Below are 22,774 nucleotides of genomic sequence, written 5' to 3' on the forward strand. Positions count from 1 at the left end.
ATGCTGTAATAATATATACTGCATGTAGACATATTGATGAATCCAATGTTATTTGTCATGGGACAGATGCAATCGGAAGGTTCATGAGATTCAATTATGCACCACATTTAAGTTGGCATATGCGATCTACAATCCAACATTTCGTTAAAAGAGGTTTTAATGCTACAATGATATGGGACAAGTTCATCTCTGATGTGAAGGATGGATCCGGTGAGTTATACACAGGGATACTTCGAGATACCTACATGACAAAAAAGGATATAAGTAACATTTACAATGATATCATAAGGCTAGAGTATGTTAAAGATCAAAGTGATCCAAAGAGTGTGGAGTGCTGGTACAAGGAAAACCCAGAGAGTTTTTTCTTCTACCAAAAACAAGATCTTGTTGAAAATATCCCTTTTATCATAGGCATACAAACAAAGTGGATGTGTTCAATGATGCTGAAATACTCTCACAATAATATTATCTCAATGGATTCAACCTTTAGTACAAATAAGTACGGGGTGAGTACATATTTATCCTAAATCCGATTCATTTATTTAACCTCATATTAATGCATGTATCTTATATAAATGTAATTATGCATATTTTTTGTAATGCAGTATCAACTTTACACCTTAATGGTTTTCGACGAACATCACAATGGGGTTCCAATATCTTGGGTGATATCATCACGCAACACTATAGCTGATCTTTCTAAATGGATGTCGGCCTTACTTTCAATTGGATACAAAGAGCGACCAGATTGGCATGTTCTTGCCTTCATCACGGATGATGCTACTGCTGAAATTGAAGCATTGAGGTGATGTGTTTATTATTTTTACAAGAGGCATAAAAAATATTGTTAATGTATAATCTCACTAAAAATTATGTTATTGCAGGTCTACGATCAAGTGCAAAGTATTATTATGTGTGTGGCATGTTCGTCGTGCATGGTTGAAAAATGTTGGAAACAAGGTCAAAGGGAGGGAAAACCAAATACGCATTTTTCGTGGATTAGGTGAAATCATGCACATGTGTAAAGATGATGAATTTGTGCGAAAGAAAGTTGAAAGCTTATTTGAAGAATTTAGTGAACAAATTTTTTTTTTGGAATATTTTAGAAATACTTGGCTGTCCAACAACAAAATATGTAAGCTTCTTATTGGTGGTTATAATGACTCTATTTTTCATGTCATATGTATACTTATTAATATATAACTAATAAATTTCTTTCTACAGATATGTGGGCAAAAGCATACAGAAATTTTCCACATTCAAATCAAGATACGAACAACGCCATTGAATCTTACCATCGATATATCAAGGAAAGGTACCTATGTGAGAAGAACAATGCATGCCACAGAAGGGTTGATTGGTTAATCTATGTTTTGTTGACAAAGGTTGTATTATTTTACAATCATATGCACCGTTTAAAAGAAGCTGGTTTTGTACGACCCAGAAAAATACAGGAACAACTGAATTCATCCAAGTGTAGAGCTAAGAAAATCCCAAATGAAGATTGTGTGCCTGATGAAAAGAGTAATGACTACTGGGTTCGTAGCCAAAATAAGGATACTCGTGACATTTGGTACAATGTCATATATAAGGGTTCTAATCTACACTTCTGCAATTGCAATTGGGCCCTAAATGGAAATATCTGTAAACATGTATTGAAAGTTGAGATGTTAGTGAGTAACACTATTTTGGGTGAAAATGTAGCACCTGGTGTCACTGATCCCACGACAGAAAGGCCTAGAATTTTATTTGACTTGAATGAAACACCTATATTGGTCCCAGAAATCCAAACAGAGCTTTTTCCATGCTTTGATTCTCCTCCCAATCTGAATTATCATAATGAAACAAGCATTGATAATTTAGAGAATTTCTCATACAATGTTGAATCGACCAATGTACGACAAGATAGTGCATTCTTTGAACATGATGAGATGGAACGTGTTAACTCATCAACTCTTGAGAAATTGAGATCCATAATACCTACAAATTTGGAACAGGCATATGCATTGAACAACTTGGTAGACAAAGCATGTCAAGAATACAACAAAATGTTTTTCAATACTATAACTCCATCCAAGATCACTACCAAGAGAAAACATAGTTTCTTGAGTCTAGTAAATAAAAAGAGGCGATGTGGTCGCAAGTCAAAGTCAGGGACAGATATACTACAATTTGAAAGGGTTGGACGAGTTCATGCAAGGAAAAAAAGAATGGATGAACAATTGGAGTCATCTTCTCAAAAACAAGGAAATATGGACCACGCGCCTGAGATAATTCAAGATTCTATTATACCCAATATTGGTATGGAAATGTCATGCTATGCATTGTTTTACGTTAAATGCGATATATTATCATGTTCAACACATTTGCATGACTATACGAACTATTTTTATTGTTACAGCTGAGGGACCCACATCTCACGCCATTCCAAGTTGTCGAATTCATTTATTCGATGAACATGCTACCGAAAAAAGATCTAGCATTGGGGACACTGCTTCAGCGATTAACACCCCAATATCCTCCCCAAGGGTGCCCCCCCTATTGTTGAACCAATTAAGATGTATCATCGCCCACACCCACCACCTCTTTCCTCCACAAATTCTTCCATGCCTATAACCACCTCTGTAATACCTTCCCAATGCTCACCCCTACCCTTCAATCATCCACCATTCTCATTTTTTCAATCGTCCACCCTTAACATTCCAATTCCCCCCCTAGGTCAATCCCCCGGCCTACAGTGCTTCCCAGTATTGTACAACCGGTGGGGGTGTATCGTCGCCCGCACCCACTACCTTTTCCATATTTCACATCCACCATGCCTTTATCCAGCGCCCCTGAACCATGCCTATATCTGTCACCAAGTGCTCCGCCATCTACCCAGGAAGGGTTGTCTTCTCCATTGCCTCAAATCCTCACGGTGAGAATGAGTATTTGATCAAAATATCATCATGAATTAATGAAATTGATTATATGCCTTTCAATTTTTACAACTAATTGATTATTGTAATTTTTTGCAGAGACATCAATTTGGAAATCCACCTGGGAGTGCCTCATGGGACGAGGGTGACTTATAGACCCATACGGTAGATCGATCATGATGTTGTTTTTCCATTATGTCATTGCTGGGCATGAGATTCCATTATTTATGTTGGAAATGAAGTTCTATTTTGTAAAAAAGAAACATGTATAGTTGGACCTATTTTGAATAAAAAATACATAAATTTATATTTGTGTTTATGACAACATCTCCATTGAATTTTAAATCCTTATGTGGATGCGATGTTATATTCTATCAATGTTACATTACTTTTTGATGAATAGTTGTAACGGATTTTGTTTTTATTAGTTACAAATTATCAAGTTTATAAGTTAAGTGCTTCAACTAACCTTGTAATATCAATTAACCCATCCTTCAAAATAATTATTTGAGCTTTTCAATGGTTGGAAAATATGTATTATAGACTTCCCCATTATTCCAAATGAATCCCTCTTTTGATTTTCTAACTAATGTTTAATTAGATAACGTTTTAGAATTAAAATAATAAAGTATTATAGTGAATTACAAATGTATTGAAATCAAATATCAATTAAACCAACCATTAAACAATTGAAAACAATTAATTAAACCAACCATTGAAAACAATACAATTAATAAAACAAATACAATAGTTTGATCTTTTCGATGGTTTGAAAACTTATGTTATATTGAAACATCCACAAATGACTCCAATTTTAATAATTGTATTTTGGGATGGACCTTCATTGATTTTTGGAGAAAGTTTATTTAATAAGGAAATAAAAATATTCAATATTCTTTTTCAAACTTTTGATTATGAGTTGATTATTCTCTTATTTATTTGAAATTTTGAAAATAAGATTTGTTTTTTTCTTTATATATAACATTATAAGTTAAAATGAGAAATCTAAAACATTTCTCATTCAAATACTAACAAAAAAAAAAACGAATATTTGACTTTAACAGTAAAGACATATTTGACTTTAAGAGTAAAGAGATTAAAATACCCATTTGACTTTAACAGTAAAGACATATTTGACTTTAAGAGTAAAGAGATTAAAATACCCGGTTCCCGGAGCTAAATATGATCATAACTATAATGTATCTAGAAAAGTTTTATAATTCCATTTATAAAAATATAATTGAATAATAAGTATCACTTAGTATTTCATTCATCTTTTTGGAATTACTAAAAAGCTTTTTAATAATAAGTATTATTATTAATATTACATAAGTCTTTTTTGGTCCTGAAGATGATGGGAGGTAAAGAGAACTATTTAATATTAATAATGAATCTTATTAATAAAAAGTTTTAAAAATTTCGGAAAATATTAATGAAATGTTGAATGACATGTAATTATTTCATTTCACTGTATCATAGTTATATCATATTTATTTAAAAAAAATGTAACTTCTAATGTATTTATTGCTTAAATTAAATATTCATTTTTATGATTATTTCAATAATTTTTAGAAATAAAATTTAAAAACTTTTTCTCAATATATTAAAATTATATCATATTTATTTAATGAAAAATGCAATTTCTAATGTCTTCATTGCTTGAGTCAAATATTCAATTTTGTGAATATTCCAATAAGAAATGTTATGGATATTGCATTTTCCCATATAAAGTTGTGTAACCTTTGAAAAATGAAAATTTAATTATAACTAGCAATTGCACTAGATGTTGCAAAGGAAACTTAGTTAGGCATAAATTCGAAGAATCGTGATATATAAAAGATCAATATATAAAAAAAAAAAAAATCAATGCAAACAAAATTTTGAAAAATAAAACATATAATTACCATTTTATCATTAGAAATATCTTCTACATTCTACATCTCCATTCCAAATTACCATTTGTAGATGAGTGGACCATCTCTGTGGGAAATATCAAGAGAGCACAATTTCCAGATGGGTGGACCATTCGAGATCTATTTTTGGGAAATATTAAGAGAGCACAATTTATAGATTCATGGAGACAAGATTGATGAATTGATTCAAACACTTCATACATATGGATAGATCCTTAGATAAGACCTCAATCTAAATGAGACCACCTATCCATCTACAAATAATGGGTAACATGTCTTTTCATTATTGATTTGTTAACAAACCCTGGATACCATGTATAATGTGTCATTTCATTATTGATTTGCTAACAAACCCATGCTTTGTTTGCCTATTTCAACTTCAAGGCCCAAACTGTGACAGTATGAGATAAGGAAATCATCTCGTCCTAGGATGGGGAAAATGGGGACAAATCTAGACAGTGTAATTGTACACCATCTTGAAATGCTTACAAAAAAAATGTGTATAACATGTAAATTCAACATTACAATCCTATAGTTTGCTATTTAATTTTAATTAAAAGGAAAAAATGAAAAAACGTATTGCATTTTGTGTGATGTGATTACACTTGCACTTAGTTAATCACAACCGCATATAGCATTCTAATCATGATAGAACAAAATCAAGATATAAATCACAATCTCCCTGAAAGCGAGACTTTATTACAAGTAGAGGGGCACATTGAACTACAGAATATTTGGTTTAGATATCCATCTCGAAAACAAATTGTCTTTCAATATTTTTACCTTTCTATTCATGCTGGCAAGACAATAACACCTGTTGGTCATAAAGGATTTGGAAAGAGCACAATTTATAGATTCATGGAGACAAGATTGATGAATTGATTCAAACACTTCATACATATGGATAGATCCTTAGATAAGACCTCAATCTAAATGAGACCACCTATCCATCTACAAATAATGGGTAACATGTCTTTTCATTATTGATTTGTTAACAAACCCTGGATACCATGTATAATATGTCATTTCATTATTGATTTGCTAACAAACCCATGCTTTGTTTGCCTATTTCAACTTCAAGGCCCAAACTGTGACAGTATGAGATAAGGAAATCATCTCGTCCTAGGATGGGGAAAATGGGGACAAATCTAGACAGTGTAATTGTACACCATCTTGAAATGCTTACAAAAAAAATGTGTATAACATGTAAATTCAACATTACAATCCTATAGTTTGCTATTTAATTTTAATTAAAAGGAAAAAATGAAAAAACGTATTGCATTTTGTGTGATGTGATTACACTTGCACTTAGTTAATCACAACTGCATATAGCATTCTAATCATGATAGAACAAAATCAAGATATAAATCACAATCTTCCTGAAAGCGAGACTTTATTACAAGTAGAGGGGCACATTGAACTACAGAATATTTGGTTTAGATATCCATCTCGAAAACAAATTGTCTTTCAATATTTTTACCTTTCTATTCATGCTGGCAAGACAATAACACCTGTTGGTCATAACGGATTTGGAAAAAGCACAATTATTTCCATATTTAAACGCTTCTATGATCCCTATGCAGGTCATTTTCAACCCTCTCCTATCAATGAAAACATCTCTCAATAGCCACTCTCTTTTCCAAAATAGACAAATACTAGACATCATTCAACAGATAGAAGTGAAATATGAGAAAAATTCCAGTAGTTGATACTTCCATACCTTGGAAAGAAAATACAACATGCTTAAATTTGATACATAATTATAATTACATTTATATTAAAACCAGTTCTAGAATAAGAAAGTTCAGACTTTGGAAAAAACTGCCATGAGGAGTCACCAAGGAGATGAGGTTCACAAAGATAAAAAAAAAAATACTTTGTACACGTATCCAATTTTACATATCAACTAATTAGAATAGTTTGGAATAGTTTGAAGGTGTTGATGATGTTGTAACGTTATTAGAAATATCAACAAAAGATATAGCAGACAACAAATTAAAGAGACTATAATCTATGTAATCCTAGTGCTCAAAAGGATTTTCAAAGAGTTGAATCCATTTATACATTCTAAAATTCAATTTAAACCATGAAAAATTATATGTATGATGATGACGATGACCACTGAAATCTATCGAATCTTCAGAAAAGAAGGTTGGTAGTGTGTCAAACGTTTTGGAAATAGGCCAAATTCGAGTTTCACTTCGAAACTCATAGGATTATGGAAGGTATGCGCATGTGTTCAATGATCTTGTTGAAAATATCCCTTTTATCATAGGCATACAAACAAAGTGGATGTGTTCAATGATGCTGAAATACTCTCACAATAATATTATCCCAATGGATTCAACCTTGCGTACAAATAAGTACGGGGTGAGTACATATTTATCCGTTATATGCGCACATCTTCCGTATATGCGCACATCTTCCGTATATGCCCAGTTTCCGTATATGCGCACATCTTCCGTATATGCCCAGTTTCCGTATATGCCCACATCTTCCGTATATGCGCACATCTTCCGTATATGCCCAGTTTGGGCATATGCGCACATCTTCCGTATATGCCCAGTTTCTGTATATGCACACATCTTCCGTATATGCCCAGTTTCCGTATATGCCCACATCTTCCGTATATGCCCAGTTTCCGTATATGGCCACATCTTCCGTATATGCGCACATCTTCCATATATGCCCAGTTTCCGTATATGCCTACATCTTCCGTATATGCGCACATCTTCCCTATATGCCCAGTTTCCGTATATGCACACATCTTCCGTATATGCCCAGTTTCCGTATATGCCCACATCTTCCGTATATGCGCACATCTTCCGTATATGCCCAGTTTCCGTATATGCGCACATCTTCCGTATATGCGCACATCTTCCGTATATGCCCAGTTTCCGTATATGCGCACATCTTCCGTATATGCCCAGTTTCCCTATATGCCTACATCTTCCGTATATGCGCACATCTTCCGTATATGCCCAGTTTCCGTATATGCCTACATCTTCCGTATATGCGCACATCTTCCGTATATGCCCAGTTTCCGTATATTCCCACATCTTCCGTATATGCGCACATCTTCCGTATATGCCCAGTTTCCGTATATGCCTACATCTTCCGTATATGCCCAGTTTCCGTATATGCCCACATCTTCCGTATATGCCCAGTTTCCGTATATGCCCACATCTTCCGTATATGCGCACATCTTCCGTATATGCCCAGTTTTCGTATATGCCTACATCTTCTGTATATGCCCAGTTTCCGTATATGCCCACATCTTCCGTATATGCCCACATCTTCCGTATATGCCCAGTTTCCGTATATGCCTACATCTTCCGTATATGCCCAGTTTCCGTATATGCCCACATCTTCCGTATATGCCCAGTTTCCGTATATGCCCACATCTTCTGTATATGCGCACATCTTCCGTATATGCCCAGTTTCCGTATATGCCTACATCTTCCGTATATGCCCAGTTTCCGTATATGCCCACATCTTCCGTATATGCCCAGTTTCCGTATATGCCCACATCTTCCGTATATGCGCACATCTTCCGTATATGCCCAGTTTGGGCATATGCGCACATCTTCCGTATATGCCCAGTTTCCGTATATGCACACATCTTCCGTATATGCCCAGTTTCCGTATATGCCCACATCTTCCGTATATGCCCAGTTTCCGTATATGCCCACATCTTCCGTATATGCGCACATCTTCCGTATATGCCCAGTTTCCGTATATGCCTACATCTTCCGTATATGCGCACATCTTCCCTATATGCCCAGTTTCCGTATATGCGCACATCTTCCGTATATGCCCAGTTTCCGTATATGCGCACATCTTCCGTATATGCGCACATCTTCCGTATATGCCCAGTTTCCGTATATGCGCACATCTTCCGTATATGCCCAGTTTCCCTATATGCCTACATCTTCCGTATATGCGCACATCTTCCGTATATGCACAGTTTCTGTATATGCCTACATCTTCCGTATATGCCCAGTTTCCGTATATGCCTACATCTTCCGTATATGCGCACATCTTCCGTATATGCCCAGTTTCCGTATATGCCCACATCTTCCGTATATGCGCACATCTTCCGTATATGCTCAGTTTCCGTATATGCCTACATCTTCCGTATATGCCCAGTTTTTGTATATGCCCACATCTTCCGTATATGCCCAGTTTCCGTATATGCCCACATCTTCTGTATATGCGCACATCTTCCGTATATGCCCAGTTTCCGTATATGCCTACATCTTCCGTATATGCCTAGTTTCCGTATATGCCCACATCTTCCGTATATGCCCACATCTTCCGTATATGCCCACATCTTCCGTATATGCCCAGTTTCCGTATATGCCCACATCTTCCGTATATGCCCAGTTTGGGCATATGTGCACATCTTCCGTATATGCGCACATCTTATGTATATGCCCAGTTTCCGTATATGCGCACATCTTCTGTATATACGCACATCTTCCGTATATGCCCAGTTTCCGTATATGCCTACATCTTCCGTATATGTGCACATCTTCCGTATATGCCCAGTTTCCGTATATGCCTACATCTTCCGTATATGCGCACATCTTCCATATATGCCCAGTTTCTGTATATGCCTACATCTTCCGTATATGCCCACATCTTCCGTATATGCCCAGTTTCCGTATATGCCCACATCTTCCGTATATGCGCACATCTTCCATATATGCCCAGTTTCCGTATATGCCCACATCTTCCGTATATGCGCACATCTTCCGTATATGCCTAGTTTCCGTATATGCCCACATCTTCCGTATATGCCCAGTTTCCGTATATGCCTACATCTTCCGTATATGCGCACATCTTCCGTATATGCCCAGTTTCCGTATATGCCTACGTCTTCTGTATATGCGCACATCTTCCGTATATGCCCAGTTTCCGTATATGCCCACATCTTCCGTATATGCGCACATCTTCCGTATATGCCCAGTTTCCGTATATGCCTACATCTTCCGTATATGTGCACATCTTCCGTATATGCCCAGTTTCCGTATATGCCTACATCTTCCGTATATGCCCAGTTTCCGTATATGCCCACATCTTCCGTATATGCGCACATCTTCCGTATATGCCCAGTTTGGGCATATGCGCACATCTTCCGTATATGCCCAGTTTCCGTATATGCACACATCTTCTGTATATGCCCAGTTTCCGTATATGCGCACATCTTCCGTATATGCCCAGTTTCCGTATATGCCCACATCTTCCGTATATGCGCAGTTTCCGTATATGCCTACATCTTCCGTATATGCGCACATCTTCCGTACATGCCCAGTTTCTGTATATGCCCACATCTTCCGTATATGCGCACATCTTCCGTATATGCCCAGTTTGGGCATATGCGCACATCTTCCGTATATGCGCACATCTTCCGTATATGCCCAGTTTCCGTATATGCCTACATCTTCCGTATATGCGCACATCTTCCGTATATGCCCAGTTTCCGTATATGCGCACATCTTCCGTATATGCGCACATCTTCCGTACATGCCCAGTTTCCGTATATGCCCACATCTTCAAAGGGGGTTGCAATCCATTCTCGATGCTAAAGGTCTAGCTTTTGAAACCATGGTTACGACCTACACTAAGATTTCCAAATATCAACTAAACATATTTGTGAAGAGAATTGAGAAAATTCTAGAAGCCATGCTATATCCTACCATGTGAAGATACAAAATCTTGGCCCTTGTTGATCATAGACTTATTGGGCAACTCACTAGGATTTGGCTCTTTCACAAAATTATGAAAACTTGTTTGAAGAATACCTATAAGCCTCATATCAAAAGACACAATGTTGTTGATCTCGTTTCCCGTCAACGATAAAAGTCAACATCCTAGGGACTTTTATATATTCTATGGTGTTTTTATAGAGGTGATACTCCTCTTTCACACACTCACATTTTCTGATTAACTCAAAAATGTGGAATTAAACATTCAACATATTCACCTTTGAGTGGACCATGTGATTTTAAAGAAAATAAATAAAAACAAAAAGAAGTAAATACTATCTAATTAAGTCATTCCATGGCACATATCCATTCACATATCATGAGGGAGACACATTTGAAACAAATACATAGACAAAAAATAAAGAAATGGTCCAAATATTTTAAAGAGCTCTAAAATGATTTCATTCAATATCATAAACAATCATAGGAGAACATTCATGAGATTTCAATGCTTAATTAAAAGTATACGAAACCACAAATTCCATGCGCTCTTGGAAATAGCTCTCTATAAGAGTCAAAAAGATATTACAAACTTTAAGTTCAAATAGAGCAAGTGTGTAAAGTACTCTACAAAATTCCTAATACTTAAATGTAAATTGAATGCATTCATCCTTAAGGGACTAGAATGGAACTCGAATGGGACTCTTGAGGAACAATAAATGGTATATATTAAGCTAGAAGAAAGCAAAAGGAATGCAGACATAATTACAAATGTATAACAAACTTTACAAAGTTGGATGATTTAAGACTAGGGAGAAATAAATGGGAATTGCTTCAAATAAAATATAGAACACTCACAAAATTGCAGAAGGATGACCGACTTAATGAATTATCTATCCCTTATAGCATCAAATGTTGGAGTATACATTAGTCTTTGCATATTTGTTAATCTAACCAATGGGGAAGTTATTCAGGATTAACAATTTCATTTAAATATTTTCTAAGCCATTCTTTAATATAATCCATAGGAAGGACGATTATGTCGTGTCTTACATCTAATGCAAAAGTATGCTCATATGTTTCTTTTGTATTTGAACATAATTGATTGATGACTGATAGTTGGTCTTCATTCTCATTATTATATGTAACTAACCATTTTTTTATTTCTTCCTTCAAAGAATTTGTTAAGTTGTCGAACTCATTACCCCATAATGTCTTAATAACTTCCAATTCTTGTAGCACATCTTTTGGAACTAACATGGAGTCTGTAATCATTCTTGACCCTTGAATATCTTCAACAACTTTAATACATTTAAAGAAACTATTGCTTCGTTAGTCATTAATCTTTGTACACTCAAAAATAGCATCATTTAACATTTTGATTCTAGCATATAATCTTGCCTTTATCTATTTTATTTGCTCCCCATTTGAAATCCCTTGTTGGGTTTTTTATGCCTACTCAATATGAAGATGCACTAGGGACTAAAACTAATTGAACCAAAGTATGATTTCTTATTAACAAAAATTTAATGCTATGAAAATTACCTACATGTTTTTTTTAGGCATTAAGGTTCAAAAATTGATTTAATGGAGGTATGATTCTTTATTATCAAAAATACAACCTTACACAAGTGTTACACGGAAGCATAGTCCTTGCCATTGAAAATAGGGATTATGTTGCTAGAAAATTTGCACATAGAAGGTGATAACATGATACATATAAAGTATACTATGAGATATTTAAACTAATATTAATATAATATGGAGAATATTAATATATATCTTTCATATTTGTAAGATAACAGAAAATGATTATTCTATGAAATTGTTTTACAAAGCACATTTGTATTCATACTTATACATGACAAAGTTTAGTAATTTATATTTTCCAGAAAAAAAAATCTTGTAATTCTATTACAAAGTAGTAACTTTGGTAGGACTCGTTCAAATCACATTTACATTATGTGCATATACAACTAAATGGATGCCACATTTCTATAGATCTAAATTACAAATTGTGTAGTACAATGCATAATTACATAGTGTTGGTCAATTTGGCATGGCGCTTAACATGATGCTAGAGTTTGTCGAGACTAATAATGTGAAAATTGTGAGAGATTTTTCTTGGGTTTATTTTGGCATAAGCATTCAACCATTGACCATTGAAAATTGTAAGGGATATTTATTGGGTTTCCTTAGCCTTAGCATTCAACCATTGACCATCTCATAACTTCGTTGATGTTTTGAAAAAGATATGAAGAAACAATACTTAATAATGTTTCTTTGGTTTTTCTAAAAATGATCATACTATCTTTAATAACTTTGAAAAATAATGGAGAAAATAGGAATTCAAGTAGAGTGGAGAAGGACTAATTTCTAATTATATGAAAATTTCAGTGTAAAATTGAGGATTTAAATAAATGATAACATTACAAGAACTAGTCAAAATCAAGGGTAAAATAGAAATGAAATAAAAATGTATCCTCTATTTGACTTATATATAAATTAGTTAGAAAATTGGATCATAAAAAATAAAGGAAGTATACATATAAGAAGTCATACTTTGCTATTATTAATTTAAATAGATGATGTTGTGTTATTAACAAATCGTAAAGATACTTGTGATAACAATATAATCATTTCATATAATAGTGACATTTTTTCTTAGTAACAACAACAATTTTATATAGTTGTTCTTTGATCTATAGAGTTAGTGAAAGAATCATGAAAGGACATTATCTATTCTATAAATAGTAAATGAAAAAAATAGTAATAACAACGATTTTATATAGTTGTTGTATGGGTTATAAAATTAGTTGAAGAATCATAGAAAAATGTTGAAAAGATTGAGAAAATGTGATTAGTAAAACAATTATGTATTAAAATACAAATTGGTTAGAGAAACATTAATGTATTACATATAATATCAAATTTAATCATAAAAATATAAATAAATAAAAATAAAAATAATTTACCCAAATAAAAGTTAAACAAAGGTTAGGTGTCTCAAATAGAATGCTAAGAAATCTATAAATAAATCTCGACTAATAATACATCCAAAGGAAAATTTATATACATAAAAATATATATTTTACAAAAATGAAATAAAATTGAGAACTGAGTACATGTAACGAAACATGATATTATTCATGAAAAAATAAATGAAAATACTTCATGCAAACATAAGCATTTTTTGTTCTCAATCCCACATAAATTTATTCTATATATTGATATTATTCATGAAAAAATAAAATGAAAATACTTCATGCAAACATAAGCATTTTTTGTTCTCAATCCCACATAAATTTATTCTATATATGTGTGATCTATCCATATAGCATATAATTTTTGTTTCACTCCAAAATCTTATTTGTGAATATAGACTGATTGGATATTGATAATTTATTTTGCATGTAAAGTAAAGATGGATTAAAATGTCTATGAACCATTGTAAAGTAATCTGAGTTAAAGGCTCTTCTTCATCCTTATGCTTCTTGCACTCCTTTTTACAGATCATTGCACTTCTTTGTCATTCTCTAACTTCAATGTTTAAAAACAAAGTTAAGGCAAGGCAAGTGAAACAAGAAAAGAGAATCGAAAAGAACCAGATAAATATTTATTACTATAAAATGTTCATATTAAAAAATAGGTATACATTTCTTTTAGTAAAAACTTTCCAAAAACTAAAATTGTTAATTCATTTCTAAAAATTCTATTTTTTTAATTTTATTTTAAAAATAAAATTAAACAAAATCATATATTATTTCATATAAAAAATAAATTAATATATAGTAATCAAGAAAATTCTCTATTTTGTATATAAAATAGTAAGACATTTTTAAATACCCAAATGATATATATATACTATAATTTTATAATTTTAAAAAATTAAATATTAAAACATGTAATCTTTTAGTATTTTTGAGTATTCAATTATTTATCAAAACTAACCCATTTATATATTATTTCATATATTATTCCAGATAAAAAAGATAATCATTAGGGAATTAAAACACATGTGAATGTATAAGTTTTTTCTCCATGCAAGTTTGATTGAAAAAATAATATCGTTTCTAGTAAGCATAAAATGTAATGAAAAATAAAAACTAAAGTTAACTCTGTTTAAATTGAAGCTGTATAAAATATAAAACAAGACACGGTGTTGATGCAGGCAAGAACGAAAGTTTAGACGTTTAAAATTTTGGAACTTAACTAATATTGTTTGTTGTTCATATCCACTAGCGACTTCTAACGTAGTTAAAAGAATTTTGGTGGCAAAAATGTATATATCCTTTTTGAATCCAGGACTTGCCATTTTCAAGCACAACGTCACCAAAAATAATTTAATTTTAAAAAAAAATTATTTGGAATTGGATTTATTTACAAAATTACAAAATATCTTAGATGTTGGCATTTTAAAGACATACTTAGCATCTGGAAACAATTTTTGGAAAAAAAAATGATGTATTAAAAAGTCTAAAAAATACAGAGATTACATATATTGAAACTGTCCTTGTAGCCCCTTTATAGATAAAACAATGGCTAAAGTTATATTATTGTAGCCTAAGTCATTTAAACTTGCTGGAATCTTTAGCCTTCAAAGTAGCAAACCTAGTGGGTTTAGTGAGAGCAATGCTAGTTGAACATATATGCTCTATGTATTGTTTGCGTGACTTGAACCCACGAGCTTTCAAGTCCTTTGGCGTGATTTTGGTCCTTTTAACCATAGCATCAACATTTATCTTTTTTGTTTTCTGTGGAAATTAAAACATTATCAATAAATATCAAAATCCACATAGATATAATGAAAATATGCTGACCATGTAACGAATATGAAAAGACATTTCATTGACTAGCTATCAATAAATATCAAAATCTATATAGATATAATGAGAATATGGTGAACATCTAAGGAATATGAAAAGAAATTGCATTAACTAGTCATAAAAAAATACGTCAATGTTATTATGAGCTAAGATATGTAGTATATAACTTACCTCTCCTAATTTATCTTGAAGTCTAGGTGAATGCCGCAATGGTTGAGGAGAATGTGATTTTTGCTGAGTATCATATCCACCATCATACATGTGCAAAGGTGTTTTAGGAGATGTATATTCATTACTCTGAACATTAGATTATACATAGATATAAGTATGTGAATCAAAAAGAATTAAATGTAAAAATATGATAAAATTATAAGAGTATAAATAAATATAGTCTTACCTTGCATTGTGACATTGGACATGAAGATGGTTGTAGCATTTGAACCATTTCATTTCCATTCTTCTTAAGGCTTCTACAAGGGGTTTTCATTGATTGTGATGGTTCCAAAGGGAACACCTGCACCATAAATAAGAAATAACACACACGCACATAATAAAAAAAAATCAAAGATAAGGATATATAATACAGGACATCCATTTCTCATCCCATCATTATGGTAAAACATAACAATTTAATCCCATCATTATGGTAAAACATAACAATTTATATATTAATATTTTCGCTGGAATAGGTTATATGGATTAAAAACTTACTGGCCCAGTAACCCCTTGAAAACCTTGAAATCTAGGTGAGCGTCGCAATGGTTGGTGGCTTGAATTTGGGGAATTTTGTTGATTAGGCTATGCATATCAATAACAATGAGAAATTAGTATACAATTATAATAAATATAAATATTATTTAATGTTAAAATGTCTAAAAAATTAATATCTGCAAAAAAATGGACTCAACTGTGTTGTCATTGTCCTGATTGGTTTCATCAAAGTTTAATATATGGCTGTGCCCATCTGATCCTTCTTCCCCCACATCATCGGGAACCTCAGTGCTTGCTTTCTCTTTTATAGCAATATCTATGCGCTTCATTGTCTGCATGCGTCTACGAGGTAGACTCTGATCCCAACGTTGAATTTTTTCACAAATCCTTTGCTTCGAAGTGTCATTAAGCTGATCAAATGTAGCAACTGACTGTGAAAACAAGTTTCAATGAATTTAGTCCACAACAATAAATTAATATTAATAGAAAACATATACAGATAAATACTAATAAATACTTACAGCTGAATGAATTTCTTCATTGACAATATTAATAAAAAATCATATACAAATAAATACTAATAAATACTTACAGCTGAAAGAATTTCTTCATTGACAAATCTTTTATATGCTTGTTGTCGTGCACGACATAGCCTTGCATCTAAGTCATATTGTATTTTGGCATTTTGCCTTTTAACTGCACTTGTTGATTTGACCGCCCATGTAGCATTTGCATCTCTTGCTCGACCTCTTTGACGTGGAGGAATTGGTGGGAGATTGTGGGTGGTAGCGCGATGATGATTAAGGCCAGATAGCTTAGATCGACTCAAATTCCCCGCACAGCCACCAACAAGACAAGTGAACACTTGCTTGGTGCCTTTGATAGTTACCTCCCATTCATGTCTAATTTCCTCCATTTTCTTACTTCCTTATAAATGAATATGTAAACAACAATGTTGTTAAAAACATCATAAAAACAGATTAAAATAAAAATCAATATTCATATCTATTTTTTTGTGGTCACTGTTGCACATCCGGCAAGGACAAAGTCTGTAAGTGCTTTCATCCACTGATTTTAGTTTAACGATTATGTTTTTTTCTTTGGAATTTCTTGAAAGAAAAAAATTGCAGAGATTTTAGTAAATCTAAATAAAAATTATGTGTTTTTGACGGTGTTAAATTTATTTCTTAGAGTAGCTTCAAACTGCATTATCATTGGCATTATTAAAGGGCCCATTGGGTTGTTCATCACTTCTTGTGGGAGCCTAAGGATGAAATCTGGGATGTTGCAGCCAACCAAAAACTGTGCAACCTCATTGCTGAAGTTGTTACAGTTATGGTGCAACAAACTATATGTTTCAGCTGTATAGCGAGGGCTTATTTCTTCCAGGAATTCTTCAAACATTTCCATCGGGACGTGAGTGACACCCAACTCAACCACTTTCCACGGTTTTCCATAAGGAGTTTGCCCTGTAGGGCTGTGTTGAATACCACCCCCAAAGTAATACACCTTCCCATAAACTACCACACCGGTATGCCAAATTCCTTCAATGGCTTTTCCAAGAAAACTAGTTGAGAGTTGACGAGCAAGTATTCAAACACTGTATTTACAAAAATAAAATTTTTGAGATTTTTACCCAAATCCAAAATTCACTATAATAATAACATGTTTAGATCTTTGTGGCAATTGGATTGGATCACTTTGTGGGATATACTCCAGACAATCGAAAGGTGAAAACAGAAATAAATTTTAGATTCCATGGATTAGTTCTGTTTTGTGATTAAATTTCCTGTGAAATTATATTTTTAAGAGTATTGAGTTGATTTTGAAAATGGACAGCTTCCGTCTCAACACCAGCTATTGTTTGCATCTCGTTGGGTTCAGTTTTATTAGTATGTATGATCATTATAGCTCTCTACCGTTCAAATCAGCCTAAGCCATTTACTAAAGGGGATGCGAACAAAATGGGTCAAGGTATTATTTCTCTGGATCATATCATGGATTTAAGAATTATATCAACATCAATATGTGTCCTTTGTTTAAAAAATGCTTTGATGTCCTGACCAGGTTCTCCAAGGTTAGTAATATTGCACATGGACATGGCCCTTCTCATGTATGATGACATAATGCAGATTCAGAGATGCCTAACATCTGCTTCGTTAGTTTCTGACCATCTCATGGCCTTTCTCTACAATGAGAGCCCCGCTGAGGTATTCAAACCTCGAAACCTTTCCCTACTGATTAGGTATCTAACCCTTCAAGTTCTCGCTATTGGATTTCAACTGAACGTGTAATGCGTTTATGAATAAGGACCGGGATATTTTTTTATAGTAAAGTACTTTGGATTTGGAGTTGTTATTACAACTATGAATTCTTTTTAATGAAAACAGTTTTTTTTTTTTAAAGAAGAGGTGCTTAAGCGTTCACTTTTTCTTTGGTAATTAGGTATTTAAGCTTTCAATTTCTCCGTATTGAGTTCCAGGTAAGGATGCTTGTGAGAATATGACGTGGAATATTTCTATATTAAACTCTTTCGAATTGTTTTTACGACTGAAAATTTTTATTAGTAGGTTTTCTCAACTGAGCAAAGTTTATAAATGTATTCTCAAGAATTGTAAGACAATTGCTATTAAAAGACTATATATACACACACCATCGACAAAGTTTGCGGGAATTCGAAACTGAGTTAGAGACTGTTGGAAGCATCTTGTATTTATTTTTCATAACAAATTTGCATGATGATGAATATCACCCAGGGATTCTTTCAATTGGAGGAACAAATCAACAAAGCAAAACGGCGAGAAACATGAAAATAATTTATTCAAAGACAGGCAAAACGTGAGAATAAAGCTAGATCAGTGCATCGACGCAAGAATCTACCATTCTGGACCGGGCAGTTTTTCTCGTGAAGAATCAAAAGGCCTGATCAAGTTTTCCAATAACAGAATCGGCTATTTTAAGCCGATACGCCAAACAAACTATCGTTCAAACGCGCAAACAAAGCTTGAACAGGAGAAGGTAACAAAGCAACTTAAAAGATCCAAGAAAATAAAAGGCCGCTTCAGCTAAACGCCGCATATTGCACGATCGAAAAAGATAAAAATGCAGCACGCCTAAAAGGCCGTAGCACGGAGGCAGAGGGTTTAAGCCGACGAACTTCAAACCGCCTCACCCCTGCGGTCGTCTGAGAAAACCCAAGCCCCCTCCCCGCCCTAAAAGAAACAACCTGAACTTTCACACTTACTTAACTATAACTGAATTCAACAAATAAATAGCAATAAAATGTGTCCACAAAAATCGGCGATGAAATCAAATTATCTCCAATAACAATGAAAACGAAATCCGATCTTACGTACAAATCACATACAAGAGAGGATTTACAGGGCGGATTAACTTAATAAGCAGTCAAAAATATATGTTTTACAGTATAAATTCCATTACAGTATATATTTTGGAACACAATTTAACTTCCGTTTGCTAAAAACTAGAACTAGTGCATCCACCATTTACTGAAGATGTAGCAGCACTAACCTTGCAGACCGCTGCTCTCGATAACTAGTGGCCAGGTGCTCCAGGTCTGCTCTGTTCCGAATTGCCGAATTGAACTGCAGATAATCTGCCGGGACTTTGAAGGCCGGAGGAGGTTGGTGAGCTCTCCCCTCCGGCATTAATCCTGATGCCATCAATACGATGTGAGGGATGTCCTGGGAACTGCAAGGTTGGCGGCGGATCCATACTTCGGCAGATTTACTTCATCAATACAATGCCATGAATGAACTGCAAGGTTGGCGGCGGGCAGGTCGGAGAGGGCTTTTTGCTGGGCAGCCGGAAAGGTATGGTCGATGCCGTCGAGGCTGTCGCCGGGCTCTGACAGAGGTACCCTCCATAGCATTAACTTTGCTATGGAGGTGGAAATAGGAATTGCCTTATCACATCCACAGTTCTGGTATTCAAATAAGTTGCTCCACTGAATACCATTGCTCTCCGCCAGCGTGACCTCTCCCGCATCAGTCGTCATGTAATAGAAGATTACGTGTATCTCGACAGCCATCAAAATATTCCTTACGTCTCCCGCTAACCCTAAATTGCCAACGAATTTGACTAAAATGTAACCTCCAACTCTTTTCTTCCTTCGGTTTTTATGAAACTGATTAATGCTACTCACTTATCTTTTCAACTCATTTTTCGATATTCTATTACGTGTATCTCGACAGCCATCAAAATATTCCTTACGTCTCCCGCTAACCCTAAATTGCCAACGAATTTGACTAAAATGTAACCTCCAACTCTTTTCTTCCTTCGGTTTTTATGAAACTGATTAATGCTACTCACTTATCTTTTCAACTCATTTTTCGATATTCTGTTCATATGTTGATTTCAGAATAAGTAGGAAACGTTGTTCGGCATAAAAAGAGATACATCTAGAAATTCCTCACCTGCATATAATTCACGAAGTCAGCGTTCCTTCGCAACAAACAGGAAGATTTAAAAAACGAGCCCCTGTACATTTTTTAAATGACACGTTTGTAATGATAACATTATGTTCAGCGCAATGGAAATTGTTCATTGCAATGTCATCAAACGATATAAATTCTGAATTATATAAATTGCTTTCACTCACCCTATTTATTTCAATATAAATTACCTTAAATCGCTTTCACTAACCTTTTTATTTCAACATATATTACCTACTTGAAATCGCTTCACTCTCGTGATATGAACAGAAATAAATAACCTCTCTTGTTAAAAGGTGAAAAAGGAAGTTAGTTTTTTTATTCTTATTTAAGCAGTGTTATTATATTTAAATTAAATATATATAAATTTAAATAAATATGTAATAAAAATTTTAATTATGGATATTCAACTTTATAATAAAATATTTTTATTTGTAAATGGATTTTATTACAATATTATGAATTAATATTATTGTTTATTACTACTATATAACCAAAATATTATAACTCATTTCATATTATACTTAGTCTTATAATATTTTTTAATTCATTAATTTAATTAAAATATAAAAAATAAATAACTACTTTTAAATAAATTTCAATTTTTAATTTAATATTAAGTAAAATTAAATTCTTATTTTCCATTTAATATTTATTAATAATTAAATTAAAATTATGAAAATATATACTTATTCAAATAATACATATGGATTATATAAAAAAATAATATACTTAACATTAACATTAAAAAATAATGAAAATAATATAACAATATAAATAATTTGAAACTAAAGATAACAAGTTTAGAAAAATAAAACCAATTTAAAATAACATAACAAAGAATATTAAAATAAGTTATTTACAATACATTGCATTTGTATTTTTTTATAGATTAATATGTCCGTGTTGATGTTTTTAATGTTCTATTAATCTATATGAAATTAATATCTACCCCTGTGCTAGGGGTTTCTTTATAGTAGATTTTGAAAATCCTGAAAGCAGACAATGTATTCTAGATTCTGGCCCCTTGGTTTTGGGAAAAATCAGGCCTATTCATGAAGCCATGGGACCCATCATTCGATCCCTCTACAGCAGTGATAACCTCAGCACCAGTTTGGGTGAGATTGCCAAGCCTACCCTTGCATCTCTGGAATCTCTCCTCACTAAAAGCCATCGGAAATGCAATTGGGAAATTTTACTGCAGGTGCCCAGAAACAGAGGAATATGCCAGAACCACCTATGCACGCATCTGTGTGGAAATGGACTTCAGCGCCGGATTCCCAGCTGAAATAAACCTAACAAGTAAAGACTATGTGTGGACTCAGAAACTTGATTATGAAAGTGTCCTCTTCAGATGTCGATCCTGCTTTCAGACAGGGCATCTAGCCAAAAATTGCCCAAAAGCCTCTGAGAAAAATTTTGCTAGAAAAAACCACCACAGATCTACATGGTGGGAAGGAGCACAAAAAGAACACTACACTGTCATCAAAGAAGAATATTCTAGAGAAAACTCTGAGTCACAAGAAAGCAGGGAAGAAAGAAACAACTCTCAAGACAAGCAAGGAGAAATCCCGCCACAACAAATCAACAGTTACGAGGATTCGAATACCGCAGAAAATAAATCTTCATTTAACAGCAAAGCAGATCTCCCAGACCAAACTTCTTCTCCGACTATCTTCAAAAGAACGAACACAATAGATCGCGAAGCTAAGACACCAATGTCCCAAGAACCAGAAGAGATGAAGGAGATGCAAGATAAAGGAAGTTGGAAGACCGTAGAGAAAAAAAAGAAAGCTACAACACCAATCTCGCCAAGAAAGACGAGGAGCCAGACAAGTAAAAATTAAGAAAATTGTAGGTCCGATAGACCAATTTGGTATCAGTGGACATTAACCACCATCATCATCATCATCATCATTGATGCAATTTTTTTATTTTGTACAAACATACTGAATCATTGTTTTATTTATGTTATGATTGACATATAATTAACATTTTTTTTTTAATATTTATGTCTATAATTTATGAAATGATTGTAAAAAATATTATATATATATATATATATATATATATATAAAAGATACATAATAGAAATGAATATCCAATTTCATTTATGTTGGAGTTAATAATTTCATTTATGTTATGATTGACATATAATTATGGCTAACAAAAATGTTTTAATATTTATATCCATAATTTATGAAATCATTGTAAATAATATTTTTTTATAATATCCAAGTT

General features: G+C 33.4%; 2 protein-coding genes across 2 annotated transcripts; one reads left to right on the forward strand and one right to left on the reverse strand.

Annotated features, from left to right (window-relative positions):
- Positions 1–15,036: 15,036 nt before the first annotated feature.
- Positions 15,037–16,995, reverse strand: LOC149224086 (uncharacterized). The gene is made up of 6 exons (XM_089388074.1): positions 16,672–16,995; positions 16,277–16,510; positions 16,080–16,166; positions 15,766–15,882; positions 15,540–15,665; positions 15,037–15,296 (listed from the first exon to the last, which is right to left on the reverse strand). Exons 1-6 carry the CDS (start codon positions 16,993–16,995, stop codon positions 15,111–15,113), a joined length of 1,074 nt encoding a protein of 357 aa, XP_089244200.1. The 3' UTR covers positions 15,037–15,110.
- A 761-nt stretch (positions 16,996–17,756) lies between these two features.
- LOC149224087 (LRR receptor-like serine/threonine-protein kinase SIK1) lies at positions 17,757–18,373 on the forward strand. Its single transcript, XM_089388075.1, has 3 exons — positions 17,757–17,809; positions 17,919–18,053; positions 18,147–18,373. Exons 2-3 carry the CDS (start codon positions 17,978–17,980, stop codon positions 18,371–18,373), a joined length of 303 nt encoding a protein of 100 aa, XP_089244201.1. The 5' UTR covers positions 17,757–17,809; positions 17,919–17,977.
- The last annotated feature ends 4,401 nt before the right edge of the window (positions 18,374–22,774 follow it).

This window comes from Pinus tabuliformis, chromosome Q (assembly GCF_031772625.1).
Source record: "Pinus tabuliformis cultivar Carrire ecotype Pingquan chromosome Q, CPIR1, whole genome shotgun sequence".
Lineage (NCBI taxonomy): Eukaryota > Viridiplantae > Streptophyta > Pinopsida > Pinales > Pinaceae > Pinus > Pinus tabuliformis.